This window comes from Lissotriton vulgaris, unplaced genomic scaffold (assembly GCF_964263255.1).
Source record: "Lissotriton vulgaris unplaced genomic scaffold, aLisVul1.2 SCAFFOLD_998, whole genome shotgun sequence".
NCBI classification, from domain to species: domain Eukaryota; kingdom Metazoa; phylum Chordata; class Amphibia; order Caudata; family Salamandridae; genus Lissotriton; species Lissotriton vulgaris.
In genome coordinates this window covers 548,869-564,721 of record NW_028251137.1, presented here as the reverse complement: position 1 = coordinate 564,721, position 15,853 = coordinate 548,869, and the positions used below count along the sequence as shown (strand labels likewise).

The following is a 15,853-nucleotide window of genomic DNA, read 5'->3' as shown; positions in this document are numbered from 1 at the left end:
ATACAAGCAATGTGCAACATCCGCAAAGTTCGGTCATAAAGTGCAAATGCAATACAGTACAATCCAACTTGAAATAAAGTGCTAGTGCTTCAGAATTACTTTAAGTGCAAATACCACAGAAAAAAAGTGCGCTTGTGACTTATTGATGAAACCTACCAACACTTCAAGACTGCTTAAGCATAATATAGGCCTATTAACAGTATTCAATCTAATTACTAACTTAACCCCCCCTTATTTCCTCTAGATTCTCAAAATACTTCCAGTTCCTATCAAATCTCCTAACTGCTTCCCCTCTACTAGCATAAGCTTTTTCAAAATTCCATGACCTCCTCATTTTGTTAAGCCATTTCAAATGGGAAGGAAGTTCCTTTGATTTCCAATTTTGGAGTATTAGGGAGCGGGCAACAGCACAAGAAATAAATAAAAACATTTCCTCAGCATCTTTGAGTAACCCTCTGTCATTGCCTATACCAAAGAGGGCCAATTCGGATGAGGGCATAAGTGTTTTCCCTATAGCTGCCTCAATATCTGAGAAAATGGCCTCCCAAAAAGATTTCAGGTGAGGACAAGTGAAAAAAATATGAAGCCAACCACCCTGGCCGTCAGCTTGGTATCTGAAGCACTTGTTCCTAACCTCTGGGAACCTTTTCTCAAGTTCCTCCGGAGTCCAATATGCTAGCCAGCGGGACAAGAAAGCCATCCTCTTAAAATTAGCGGCCCGTAGTGATTTTATAGCCCAACAAACTTACGGTTTCCCAATCTTTGCGTGTTAAGTTACATTGTGCTAGGCTACTTATTTTATCTAGATGGCAATCTATCATAACTAATTGCCCATCACAATGGAGCCTATTGTACCAATTCCCTATGCCGCTGATTTTAGCTTCATATAGGAGTGTTAACATCTCACTCGTCGAGTCAAATAGTCCACCTATATCTCTTCTTAGAAAGTGGACAATTTGTGAGTATTCAAAAAACGTTGGTCGCCAGGGAGGAGTTACTCTAGCCAGCACTTCTTGCCACGTAATAATTCTATTCTGAACAATGAAGTGCCTTAACTCCTGAAATCCCTATTCTCCCAATTTATTATATGGCTGTTTCTAATTTGGAGGCCCAGACAAAAACATTCTCGTAGGCTTAAAAACTGGGTGGCTGAGGAGCTAGGATTTTTCTTAAAAAAGGACTGCAATCCAGATAAATATTCTTTCAAAGTCTTATATATTGTCCTTTTTGGGAACTTTGCAATCTTTAAAAATACCTGGTTTGAGAATCAGACTCTTGCATCATTTTTACTAAGAAGAAGCTGTCTCAATTGTTTTTTGAACCTATCAGACCTGCCACTATATCAAGAAAGGCTGCCTCATAATATGTCTTTAAATGTTGCAGAGCCAATCCCCCCTGTTCAACTGGGAGTTGGATTACGGACAACTTAACCCTAGGGGCTTTCTCCCCCCAAACAAAACTTCTGAACATAGTTTCCATGTCTTTAAACAAGATAGAATTCAGTTTGATTGGAACATTACAAAACAGGAATATTAACAAGGGTAAAACCGACATCTTAATCAGAGATACTCTGCCAATCAAGGTGAGTGGGAGTAGAAGCCATTGTGCAAGAAGACTCTTAAGTTTATTTTTCGTTCTTACATAGTTGAGAAAATAAAGCTGGTGATAGTCGCAGGTCACAAAAATGCCTAAGTATCTAACAGGGTCCCGGCTTTGAGCCTGGGCACGCAGGCAAGATGGAAAAAGGCTAAGGTTAGTGTTTAAAGCGAGAACCTCGTCTTCTTAGCATTTATTTTGTAACCTTCTATTTGTTAGTATGCTTTAAATTCCTTTAATATGATTTCTATATTCTCATTATTCGGTTTCAAATAAAAAATGATGTCATCCGCAAACAGCTTAAGTTTCGCCATCCCGGGGATAGGGGGAAAAATGGCAGGATTGTTTCTGATTTTAATCACAAGGGGTTCGATAAAACAAGTAAAAAGTAAAGGAGATAAAGGGCACCACTGCCTAGTCCCTCGATTGACTTTGATTGAGCCAGCCTTATTCGAGTTTATTATGACCTGCGCTGATGCACCTTGATAGATGTTCCGTAGCATCTTGATTACTTGTTCTGGAAACCCGAATTGGGCAAGGGAATAAAACAGGGTTGCCCAATTTACCAGGTCGAACGCTTTTTCAGAGTCGACCATTAAAATACAAGTAGGGGTTGAATTGACATTAAAATAATCCAGTGCCTGAATTAAAAATTCAGTATTAGAAGCCAATGAGCGGCCTGCTATAAATCCTGACTGATCGCTATGAATGACTTCTTGGGCAGCAAAAATAAAGCGACGGGCCCAGATTTACATTAGGATGTTATAGTCTGAATTCAGAAGGCTAACAGGCCTATAAGAATTAATATCTTCTGGATTTTTGTCTTTTTTAACGAAAGATATTATTGTTGCTTCCTTAATGGACGAGGGTACCAATCCTCCTAACTTAATATAATCAAATAATTCTTCAGGGGTTTTAATAGGTCCTTTAAATTTTTTTTATAAAATTAGATTGGAAACCCGTCTTGCCCACAAGCCTTAGCCCCTGCTGTTGCTTTAATAGCATCTGCTATTTCCCCTGTACCAATTTCAAGCCCTAGTTGTGTAACCCGATTGGCCGTGATTTTTGGAATTTCTATGTTCGCGAAATAATCCTGTATCTGATCTTCACCCACAAGATATTCTGTAGTGTATATACGGCTAAAATACTCCAAAAAAAGCCCTTTGAATCTGATTGTTGTCTACTATCTCTTGGCTATTTATAGAATCTCTTATTTTAACTATTGAGGCAGATTCCTGTCTTTTTCTCACAGAATTAGCCAGGAGCTTCCCGACCAATTGGCTGTCCTCATAGACCCTTTGTTGGAAGGTTCTGGAGCTGTTGATCTCTTCCAATACAAAGAAATCTCTTAACTCCGCCTTTGCTTGCTCCAAATGATTCGGGCGAAGGCGAAACTGTAGGGCATATTCTTTATCTACAGCCTTTTGGAGCATAGATATTTTTTGTCTCCTCTCTTTAGTCAGGACTGATGTATAAGATATTATCTGGCCGCCTGCTGCTGCCTTGAATCACTCCCAAACCGAAAATGGTTCTGCCGTGTCATTATTGATTTTAAAGTATTCCGTGATCCATTTTCCAAAACTAACCACCCAATCCTGATTTTGGAGCAGGGTACGGTCCAGCTGCCACCTGGATTGGTCCCTGCCCCCAACTCCTAGATTAACTTCCAGCTCTACCTTCCCATGATCAGAAAAGGGATTACACCCAATAGAAGAGCCTTGAGTCTGAATGGATCTTGATATCAGAAAAAAATCGATTCTTGCTGACGTCCGGAAGCGGTGTTAATAACAGGTGAAGTATTCCCCTTCTGGGTTCATAGAGCGCCATGGGTCTATGAGTTGGTATTCTGATATAAAAGCGCCCAAAACTTTTTTAGTATTGGGTTTTAATAGTTTCTTATTTTTATTAGAGGTATATTTTTTTAAATCTTGTATATAGTTGAAATCTCCTCCCAAGATAATATGCCCAGGAGCCCCCTTGAGAAGATCATTGATTTCTAAAATACTAGACACCTCATCAGATATCTTCCCCTGTATTCTAGTAACAACCCATAACCATCTCCCCTTAGGATCCCTTCGAAACTTTAAGACTTCCCAAGGTAGTCTTCTGGAAAAGTAAATAGCAACCCCTCTCTGGGCTACCCCAGCTGACGCAAAGAGCGCTTAGGAAAAATATTTGGGGATAAATAAATTAGGGGGGTTGGATGTTAGATGGGTCTCTTGGAGAAATAGCACATGGGGATTCTGATAAACTGCCCACTTTATAAGAGCACCATATTTCTGTTTGTTTAAAAGACCATTGGCATTAACTGATAAGATACTACATTTACTCATTTCCATATGAAAATTCTCACAGTTTCAATTCCTACATCCAAAATTCGGTACTGACCCTGCCTAAGACGTCTCCTCTTTTTTACTGCATTCACCACAACCCTCCCTCTCCTACCCCTAGTGAGCCCCCACCCCTCTGAAATGTGGAACCGTCCATTCCCCCCACGCAAACCACATTTGACCCTTTCCTACTAACCTGGGTGTCTTCTTGTCACACCCTGTGTAACCCTGTAGACCCCTAGCCCCCCCGACAGACAAGTGAAATTGATTCTATTCTAATAACATTCTGATAGCAAAACAGGGCAAGCAGATCACATAACACATAACACATACTTGAATGGAGCCTTGTTGCGCCCAAAAGGGCCCGCTGTTTTCTATAGTGTCCCATGTTTCAAGCAGTAAAAAAAAAACTTTGCCCACAGCAAAATAGGAAAACTTCCTATTTCCACATTCTCCTCAAGCTCAAACACTATTCAACATACTGCTACGTAATACTCAAACATTTGCCTCTGAAGTGATCTCCTTGAGGAGAGATTGTGCTTCCTCAAGGTCGGAGAACATGTAGAACTTTCCTTCACAAGGACTTTTAGCTTGGATTGTTGAGCAATTGAAGCTTGAGCTCCATTCATTTTGAAGAGGTGGAGAATTCTAACAAATTCTTTCCTATGACGCCCTGCTGTGGCAGTCATATCAGAAAAAATTCTACATTTGCTTGTCTCAGAAACTGAAAATTGTCTCTGTTCGAATGCCTTAGATAGTATTTTTTCCTTAATCCTGTAATCCGCAAAGTTAATCAGGATAGTTCTAAGAAAGGTTGAGTTTGTGAATCTCTGCGCCGGAACCCGATGAGCTCTCATACTGGTTAAGTCCCCCTCAAACTCTGGTAATACTTTTTGATGGATGAAAGAGTAAACCCACTGAAGCGTGTTTGAGCCTTCCAGCCCTTCAGGAACCCCCACTATCCTTAAATTGGATCTTCTGGAGTGATTCTCAAGTTCCTCAAGCTTGTTTTCGAGTTTACTCTCTAGAAGGCAATTTTTATTTGCTGCCTCTTTAGCTTCTGTTCTTGCTTGATTAATGTGATCTTCAAGAGCCGATATTCTTTCCTCCGCCTCATTTAATCTGGTAGGGAGTCCTGACATTGACTCTTCAAATGTTTCCAGCCTAGAGTGCAAGGCGGCTATCTCAACTTGCTGGTTTAGCTTTATCTCGCGAATATCATTTAGGATTAGGTTTAACATCTCACAAATGTCGATTTGGTAGCTCATTTCCTTTTCGGAGCTGTCGCCTTTCCCCTTTTGAAGTAACGGGGTTGCAGATGTTGAGATTGCAGATGTTGAACCCCTTAAGGCCCCTTCTTGAAGCGGGATAACAGGTGGACGAGAGGGAGATTGCAGAATTGCCACTGATGATGGAATCTGCTCATACAGTGTCTCTATCCTTGGTTCTTCGCTGGTTATGTTCAAACTCGCCTCCGCTCCAGAAACTGTACTACTTGATTCAGGCCCAGCTACCACCTCAGGGCAAATTGTCACAGGTAGTTGAGGAGCTTCTGATATCGTTTGTATTATATTCTCAGGCAATTTCAGGGAAGAGTCTATTTGATCCTGCACTACAGCTGCTACTGGGGATGAAGCTAAAATTACGGAGTTTTTTTCGAGCGGGACCGCTGGTGTTTGAGGAATGCGAGTGATTTTTTGTTCAAATAAGGGAAAGTCTCTCATCTCTTTCATTCCGCTCATATTTTTCTCGCTCGGCGATGGCTCAACCTCTGCTACATTTTCTAATAGAGCTGCGGTGTTTTCCGTTGCGTCTTCTATGTGACTTCCCCCTTAGTTGCTTCTCTTGCCCCTTCTTTTGGTGAAGAGGTTAAAGTGACGTGGAGTTCATCTTCCGAGCTCTCTAGCGTTAAATCCTTCCTCAGGGCGGGAGATACCGGGCCTCCTCCTCCCTTTTTGCCGTTCTTTTTTTCTTTGGCAGCTATCCGTGCAGCTTTTCTAGCTAGGGCAAGGCGAGTTTTGCTCATTAGACGGGCAGTTGTTTCCATCTTAGCAGTTTTGCTTGCTTCTTCGTTATCTTCACTGTCTTTCAGTTGCCTCCCCATTGTCCCAGCGGGGGGCTCGAGATTTTAAGTTTAAGGGCAATGAAAACAAGAAATCCAGTGATGTCACTTCCTTTGCATCTGGGTGATAGGATATCTGTTACCCATGAATGAAGCTCTTCTTAAGTGATTTCAAATCAGCACAAGATTTTTCACTGCGGAAACCCTGAGCCTGGGTAATTCTTTTCCTCTGCTGATTGGCAAATCTCATTCATTCTTATTGTATCTAAAATAGTGAAAACCATTGTTTTTCCACAATTAAACAGAATTTGCTGCTTAAATTCTTTCTGACACTAATTATCATTCTTGACCATAGTTCCTTTCATTCATTCCAACACTTCTTTATATTTCTGCTGTTTTAAATAGGGAACTAGAAATATTCGAGTATTTTTTTTATTCATCTAAGCTGTTGTCTTGGAACAGTCAATTCTCTTCTACTCTTCCTCATTCATCAGGAGTTTCTCTGGCTTGATCCAAACTCATTCCTATGATAATGATACACAGGTACAAATTCACAAAGATTTTGATGTGACTTTCTCTTGTAGTACTCCTAAATTCAAGGAGTAAGCCAAGAACACTCCTAACTTACACCAGACATTTATGAGTAAGCTTGGAGTACTGCAAGAGTAAGTAATTCCTACACACATTTTTGAGAATCGGGTCCATAGACTTTATTATCCTTTTGGTGTGAGCTCATATTTTTGTCTGTCTCTCCGTTGATGGATCTTGGATGTGTGATCATCCCTAGTAAGGGAACGATTTATATAAACTCCATAGCAATGGTGACAGCGTTCTCTCCCTGCCGTTATAATATTCCACCAGCCGGACTTAAATTTGGGCACACCATAGTTTGACAATGGTGGAGATTATTCTGTCTCTGCCATGGTTAAACGTCTCAGATGGCCTGATGGAGTAATAGCCTTTGGATGTTTATCTGTATGCCCGCCCACCTAATTTAAATGGGTGAACATATAGCCATTTTTTAATGCTTGTCACCGCTGGGACAAACCAGGCTGTAAGCGGCACTGAAAAGTGCTCAATGCCCCCCTCACCCTGGGAGTTTATCCCATTGCGAAGGGGGCATTGCTTTTTTTTATTTTCAAAAAGAAAATCCCGCTTTGGGTATTACTTTTTTATTACAAAATAAAATTGTAAGTGTGACTGCAGCTCCATCATGTTGACAAAGCCATCTATGAGACTTACATTGCATTGACAGGAACCTCTGTGACAGCAGTTCCTGTCAATGCCTGAAATGTCTGCAGGGTTTTTAAAAATGCCAATAAAGTACACTCTTAAAAAGCTTTCAGCTTATTTAATGAGTGAACTCATAGTCATGATCTGGACGACATTAGCCCATTGAAAATCCCAAAAGCACAATAACATCATCACCTATTACAGTGTTTTCCTAAATGTTCTAGAACCACAACGTTTGACAAACGTTTGCGATCCACCTACCTTTAATGGACACGAGGTGGGCAATTTTTTAATCTAACAAAGCATCATGTGGTAGCGCATTGTTATTAGTAGACAGCACATTTTCCATTGAAATTGTCAATACATTTGTACAGTCAGGTAGTTTTATAGAAGCAACTATTTTGTGCTCACCAATGATAATGTGTGTAAATTGGGTTTCGGTGACTATTTATTAATTGTGCATCACCAAGTAAATGTTCTTGATTTGTTTTGATCCACCTAAAATCTTTGTTTCCATCACACTTCAGAATTACAAAAAATGTGCTTCATTCTGCTTTCCTAAGTGCTGAATGTGTACAGTTCATTTACAGGTATGTTTTTTTTGTTGTTGTTGTTAGGAAAAATGACTCTCCAGCTTTCCTTTTACACTTCCTAAACCCCAGCATGGCTGTCACATAATTCACTTTATTTTTCTTTCTCTGACTACAAATAAGCAGCAGGAAACATAGCCTGGCATTTAACCTCTGCCTTTGAACCACATAAAATGTGCCATGATAAATACAGAAACTAAAGGCATCTTATTTCATTGCTTGGACTTTGGTGACCCACAAAAAAATCAGCTTGCGACTCACCAGTGGGTCAGGACCTATAGTTTGGGAAATACTGACAATTTCAACATAAAATATTCAGGCAATCTTCACACAATTAAAATAGGCCCAAGTAAACTGTGAAAAGGTTCATACGTAATTCAAGAATATTCCTACAGAAGGTCTAAGCACACTGTTGTGTCCATCTTAATTATAAGTGAAGTAAAAAATGAATCGTATTTAACAATACATGAGCTGAAACCTTCTAATTTTTTCTGTCATGAATTCATAACGATTTGAGGAGGAGGTTTTCCAAGATATAAATTACCCTTTCCATATTCAGAATATGATTAATTTAATTTAATTTAATTTAATTTAATTACACACATTTCTAAAGCGCGTAGCTACTCACATTGAGTGTTCTGGCGCCGTTCGGTATGCCCAAAGGAGTGAGATCCTAGGATAGAAGCCATTGTTCCTTGCCAATATCAAAATAAAAATGTCTTCAATTCCCTTTAAAATGTTGCTTCTTTGGGTATCCGTCTGAGGTAATCTGGGAGTTTATTCCACAGATTCGCTGCTACAACCGTGGAGGTAGCTCCTCCCATCCACTGTTTCAAAAAATGCGGAGAGACAATAAAATCAGTTGAGCTCGACTGCAGAAATCTTCCTGGGCAATAAGCCTTAATGCGATCCTGTACCTAGATCCCTTATTATAAAAGGCTTAATGCGTTAGGGCTTTATACCTAATTCGCTGACGAACTGGCTGCCAGTGAAGTTTAGCTCGATACGCTGAAACCGACGTGCATTTCGAAATTTACTTTCAATCGTAAAACTTTACACAGAAATGCAAATGAGAATGGATTTGCAATCGTTATAGGTTTGTATTGGTTCAAAAAGCAGTTTAAATTATTCAGTATTTACTTTTGGAATACTTTTTGAATACCTTCGGCCAGGGACTGCTTATGAGCAAGCCAAGCGGGTGTGACAGCAAAGCTCTTGGGGTTAAGGTTAGCACTGTAGGGGGCAAGGATTGTCCCATGATCTGCACCACCAGCGGCACAGGGGTGGCCGGATGCAGGGTGCCAAGAAGACGTCGGGGACCCTGTAGTTTCCAATGGAGACCTTTGGTTCGGCAAAGATGCTACAAGCTTGGGCAGGGAGACTTCCTGAAGGCACCCACCAGCTGGAGAGGTAAGTTGGGTTCTTGGGCAATGCCTGTACCCCATTGGTTGGACCACCCAAGGCCTTAGGGCGTCGGGTGCAGGGGTGTCCTTTGGCGTATGTTTTCTTTAGCAGCTCCAGTCGTGGTCAGGGGACCCTTCAGGTTGAGGCTGCAGGGGTCGGCTTAAGGGAATTAAGGCATATGCGCGATCTAGTTGCTGCTGCTGCTGGGCAGAAGGGTAGGAAGCAGGAATCGGAAGGAAAGGGACAAGGCGGAGAGGTAAGTCAGGTTTTGAGGGAGTGGGGTAGTTTTTAGGGGTTGTGGGGTAGTTTTCAGGGCTGGGAGGGAGTCAGGGTAGTTTACAGGGTTACGGGGGTCAGGAGTTTTAGGACTCAGGGCAGGGGATGGCAGTGGCGGTAAATTATTTCGGTTGGGGTAGTTTTGGGGGTGGATGGTCGGGTTGTTTTTAGGGTTGGGGTTAGGGATTTTAGGGCTCAGGGCAGAGGACAGGGAGGGGGCAGTTTTAAGGCTGACGGACAGTTAGGCTGGGGCGGGGTAGGTAGGCTTTAGGGGGTGGGGTCTTGTTTTAGGACTCAGTGAGGGGGCTGGGGTCGGAGTAGTTTTTAGGGGGCTGAGTTGTAGGGCTCAGGGTAGGGGACAGGATAGGGGAAGTTCAGGTCTAGGGTGCATTTGGACTGGGGTGGGGAGGAGGTAGGGCTTTTAGGTTTAGGGTATTTTTAGGGTTTAGTGTAGAGGGGCAGGAGTGTGATCTTTACCACATATGTCCATTTACCAAACATGTCTTTACCTCAAATTTGCGGGGTAAAGTCATGCGTGGTAAAGGCATGCATGGTAAAGACGCGGTTGAGTTTAGACCTCGTAGTTAAGGCATGTGTTGTTGAGGCATGCGTTTTTCCATTACACAACCCTCTGAAGCCTTTGTCTAGATCTGATCTGTGTTTTGGGATCAGGTCATCAGTATTTTTCCTTCATAAAAAAAGATTCTTCCGCTAAGACCACAATTGCAGAAGAAGACTGAGATCTACATTTTAAAACCATGCCCTGCCTACAACTGGCGTATCGTAAGGAGGACACCATATTTATTAATTTTACAAGATAGCATTTGGCAAAATTCATGGAAGCTTAGTGACACATGACTTAGCTTCTAATAAAACTAAAATGTGAGTGTATCTATCCTTACACTTCATAAAAATGCTACCATGAAGTGAGGAGCTTAACAGCAGGGTCAAGAATGATTTGTATTAAAACAAAAGAATGACTTGCGTATGTCTGGGTCTAAATTGAAGTTATATGGTGTGCAAAGTAACAATGGAATGGAATGCGCCCTAGTAATTACCAGTGGCTGAGATTAATTCAAGCTTTCCATCCATCACTTTTTTGTGTACTTCAGTGCAACTGATCATCCAGAAGGGATATATTTACAGTGAAGTACCACAAAGTGCTAAGATGTCCCATTGTACACATCAGTCCCTACTCACTTTCTTGTTATTGCTACAACCCATGTACTGCTGTACAACATGTATAGTTCTTACAGCCTTTGAAGAGTAGCATTTTGTTTGTGTCTATCTTCCACGGACAGCAATAATGCCAGGGGGCCTATGCCTCTTTCTCTTCCAGTTTGTCTACAATGTCTGATGTGTATTACCTGGTTTGCATGTGTGTCTCTACAGATGCAGGTTTAGGTTAGGTAGGGCTGATTCATGGTGCCTTGGTTCTTCCAATGAGGTAATGGTGTACATATACTTGCCTTCAGTCTGTCACTCAGGGCCTTATTTAGGCTTTGGGGGAGGGGTACTCCAACAAAATGAAACAGATATACCGTTTGCCATATTACATGTATCTTATCCCATAACGCACTTGTATTAGGTGGGGCGGTGGACTGTGTGTGGGGGGATTTCGAGGGATGATGCTGAAGGTAAATTAATTATTTATTTAATTTCCCCTTGGTGTCGTCCTTTGATATCCCCCCAAGCCGCCCCACCGCTGTTACTTGCATGGACCGTGGCTGGACATCCACCACATTTGTTATAGAGTATCTCACCTGATAAACTCTCAATAAGGCCCTAGTTGTTACCGGGAAAACATGTTTAATTTTTTATTCAGATATGGTGACAGAGCTCCCAGTTTACGATCTGTTAGGCTGGGATGAATAGTCAATGTAAATAGCAAGGCTGCTGCTTTGGTTTTTGTGGCCACATTTGTGGCACACTTATTTATAAAGCTAGAGTTAATAGACTGATACTCTGATTGACTTTAATCACCTTGTGTCACATGGGAAAGGCCAGCTGCCTGATGTTAATAAATCCTACAGGGATGGGCTCCCTTTGAAGAAATATCTGGCTCTTTAGTGGTAAATATCATCTGATGTGTTTTACTGTTTTATAAGACTATAATATCCTGCCTATTTATGTAAATATTATATGCTTTTTCCCTACTTATCTTAGTGTATATGTGCAGTGCTTGATTTTTTTTAGTTATAATTGCCGATGCCTGAAGCTCTACTCAGAAGCCCGCCGCCCGTGCAATTAAATGCAGCACACTGAGTACCAAGATTGGGTAGTCTTAAATCGACCTCACACCTCCTAAATTCATTACTTGACACTCCCTACTCCTTTATCTCTCACTTGTTGGTTCCCCTTTTCACCATTTTGGGGTTCCTCCCGTTTTGGGCATTTTTGCCTCTGTTGATTTCGGTAAATGACCCCCACCAACACTTACTGGGTCAAATTAAGCACTGTATATGTGTATCATTTTTGTCGTCCTCTAAATAAAAAAGTATTTTATAATAAAAGGTTTAGGGCATTGCCATTCTCCTTCATTTGGACTCAGGGGCAAATGTATGAGCCCTTTTGCATCACTCTTGCACCAGGCAACATCCATGGATTTTGAAACATTCCCAGATTTACCAAAGGTGTTGGACTTGGGAATGCGCCAAAAACCTATGCCTCCCCAGGTGGTGTGAAATGAAAATAAATATGTTTATTTCTCCTTATATTTTCCTTTCCATTCTGCAGCACACATAGAAAGAGGAAAAAGCCTCAGGGGATTGTTTTTGTGCCGGAAGGTCCCCCTTCCTGAACAAAAACAATCCTCCTTATAACACAGGCACCCTTTCACCCTGGTGCAAGGGTGCCTGTGTTTGTGCTAGGCAGTCAAAAGGGAAAGGCACAGGGGAAAAGGCAGGAATGTCCCATATTGACTTAAATACGGCTTATTCCTGCCCTTTCCTTGTCACGCAATGCAGCACAGGAAGGCGACTTGCTGCGCTGCGTGACTTCTCCATACATATGGTCTTCAGTTTGGAAAATACTGAGCTGCCAGATTACTTAGACTGCTACCATTAACACTGCCTGACATGACTAAAGAAAGGCATGTCAATTAATTTCCTGATGTAAAAATTACAATTTGCATTGATTGTTCATATAAAAGGTTGGTGGAAACTTTTGAGCAAAATTGCATAGTCACCTGTGCATTCTATGTCATCCCTAAATTGGCGCAGGTACATTATATTCATTTATCGCCTGTCTGTACAGTACTGCTTTAAGGATAAGTACTGAATGAGAAACAGCACTCAAAACTGTAATGACTGTACTAAATCACCTTATCTATCCAGTTAAGGATGAAACGTATCTAAAACGATACAATTTTATGAAACTATGGGGCATATTTGCAATAAACTGGTGGGCCGCGGAGTAGCTCTAGAATTGCTAACGGTGCACTCCGTCAGTTTAAAAACGCGGGGATGCACCGTATTGACAAGAATGTGGCTCACCCCTGCGTTTCCCCTAGATCTGGCACTAAATCTATCTGCCTAGCCCCAGCCATGCAGGGAATGATTGTTCATGTTCAGGAAGGTGTCCCTTACTACACATAAACAATCACTAATGGCGATTTTTAACTTCTATGTGTGCTGCTTTGTGCAGCACACTTGGAAGTTACAACTCGTCATTATCTAATGAATGTTTGTGTGCAGGAAGGGACACCTTCCTGCACATGAACAATCACTAATGGAGTTTTGCTCTTTCTTTGTGTGCCACAGAATGCAGCACACATACAAACAGCAAAAACTAAAAGAAATGAATAATCTAACCTTGTCTGGCCAGGTTAAGACCTGGTTTTCCCATGTCTTAGTTTTGGCGCTGCCCCATATTTACGTCACCCTTGTAAATAGGAGGCAGCGTCAAAAGCAATGGGTGTCGCGGCAGAATGCCCACCGCAACACCCATGCTATGAGCTGCATGAAAAGAGGCCTTATTTACAAGGTGGCGTTAAGCCAAGTTAAGTGATTTAATGCCGCCTTGTAAATAAGGGAAGGGCTTATCTCTACCAGAATGCCATAAAAAGTGACGTGCTGGTGGTGATAATACCTTGTTATTATGCCCCTATGACTTAGGGAAGAACTGGGCCCTTTCAAACAATGTATGAGCCAAACATATTCCATATATCTAAAAATACGATTCTCCCATTCATAACCTACTATCGCTTCCTGAATTGCTAAAATCCTATGGATGTTTAGGCATCCGGGACGTATTTCGTGAACAGGTTTAATGACTCCTCTAAGAGGTTCAGGCTACTGGTATCCTTTCACTCTGGTAATTTAGATCTGACATCCTGTTAGTTGCTCTATAGAGGGTAGTAAGTCTGGTAGGTCTGCCACCTGGCCCATACTTTTATTGCCCACAATTTCACCATATAAAGACCTATAGATGGGAAATATGTCACAGTTCCCTGTAAAATAAGTGTTTCCTTCACAAAATGACAGACCCCAAACTACAGTGCAGAATTTTAGCATTGTCAGGACCACTAGGTTTATGCAATAATGTCATCTAAAGCAGCAAGATTGTCTTCACTATGCGGCAACATGTGTGTCACCTTCTCCAGCAGTATTACTTTCATCCATTTCCGCTAGAAATAGCAGTTTTGTGAAATCTGCATATTATGCACAATATGTGGCAAACGTATGTGGCATATGTACATCCAAAATCACGTGATGAAAAGCATTCAGTCACAGAACTGCATGAAACCATTGGCCCTTACCAATGTTCATTGTTTTATTAACAATGTATTAGTGAATGGAAAATCTAAACATTTCAATTGTAATCAGTGCCCATTGTCAGCTGCAGTTGGTAAAAAAAAATGCCTTTTCAAGTTAAGTACCCAAAAATAAACATGTAATATGCAATATACATATTGGGTAATACGCACAATATATGGCCCATATATTACTATCTCAGGGTTCTGGTAACATTTGCACACCACTCTGCTTTCAGGGTCGTGGTTTAAGAATGATGTCACCAGAACACCCTTATGGCAAATAACCAATATTATACAGGTACTGATATCTATCTATCTATCTATCTATCTATCTACCTATCTATCTATCTATCTATCTATCTATCTATCTATCTATCTATCTATCTATCTATCTATCTATCTATCTATCTATCTATCTATCTATCTATCTATCTATCTATCTATCTATCTATCTATCTATCTACATGATTTTTTAACTAATATTAAATGCCTCTAACATTGTACCAACCGTCACAAACAAGCATCAGCTGGAATTAAATTTTAAATGTGAAGGTATTTTATTTGAGTTAAAATTCAAAACAAACAAACAAAATTAGTAAAAACAAAGAAGCACACTTGTGTAAATTACGTAAAAAGGAGCATTGCATCAAGCCAGATATCACCATTGCCCATTAGTTAAAGAATTTACCACTTTAAACCTCTCGGTGATTTTTAGAGACTTTCACACCACCCTTTGAAATCAATTTTCTAGATTAAAGAAAGAATTCATTGAATGATACATTTGGAAATCATTAATGCTCCCACGTAAACATTTCAACCAATTATCTGCTCAGTAAATACAAATCTTCAAACGTCATTAGAAATCTCCTCTCTTGACTAGAGTAAGTCACCTACCTTCAGTACTGAAAGAACTTTGCACTGCAATGACAATCCCAACGGAAATAAACGACAGGACTGGCCCGAGCGGCGACGCCATTCTGCTCGGTTGACACCAGCAAAGAGGGTCTCGTTGCCTTTGTCCTGGGTGGTAAAAATGAGGTTGGCAGCCCTCCGCCTTGGTGGTGCTCTGATATGTACAGTGGCGTACGTGAAGGACCCGACTGCGCGCGACACTACTTCCTGACAGGCAGGGCAGAGTGAGGTCTGCTGCTCGGTTCACCAATCCTCCCTCGCCCTGCAGAGTGCAGGTCACTGGTTGGAAATGAATGGCGTGTCAAAGGCCTCTGTTTTTTCCCTCCTTTTCATAGATGTCTGCTGAGTAATGCTGACTCCAGCCGTGCAGGGCTGGGGAACAGGGGAAGAGAGATAACAGCGTGGAACTACTTAGCCCAAACAAACGGGGCTGCTGTTTTTTCTTTGAGTTGTACTTTCCTATTTGTATTCTCACTCTTCATAAGTCAAAATAAGGTAAATACTGAGCAGTAACAAAAGGGCAAGAAAGCAGAGCTGTTACTAAAAAACTGTGTTTATGCCGAAATCATTATTTAACATGTAGGCACCTAAAAAGGAACTATACAACACAAGAAAGCAAATCAGAGAATATGTTGACAGTATTATAACCTCCACCAGGGATTTGAGAAACATTTCTTTGTCATTGAACAGTTCT

General features: G+C 41.2%; 1 protein-coding gene across 1 annotated transcript in view; it reads right to left on the bottom strand.

Annotated features, from left to right (window-relative positions):
* Window positions 1-15,513, bottom strand: part of LYVE1 (lymphatic vessel endothelial hyaluronan receptor 1) — a 166,945-nt gene extending 151,432 nt beyond the window's left edge. The window contains exon 1 of the mRNA XM_086950733.1: window positions 15,142-15,513. Coding sequence (XP_086806859.1) covers window positions 15,142-15,223 — 82 coding nt within the window. The 5' untranslated portion in view covers window positions 15,224-15,513. The remainder of the gene's footprint in view (window positions 1-15,141) is intronic.
* Window positions 15,514-15,853: the final 340 nt, after the last annotated feature.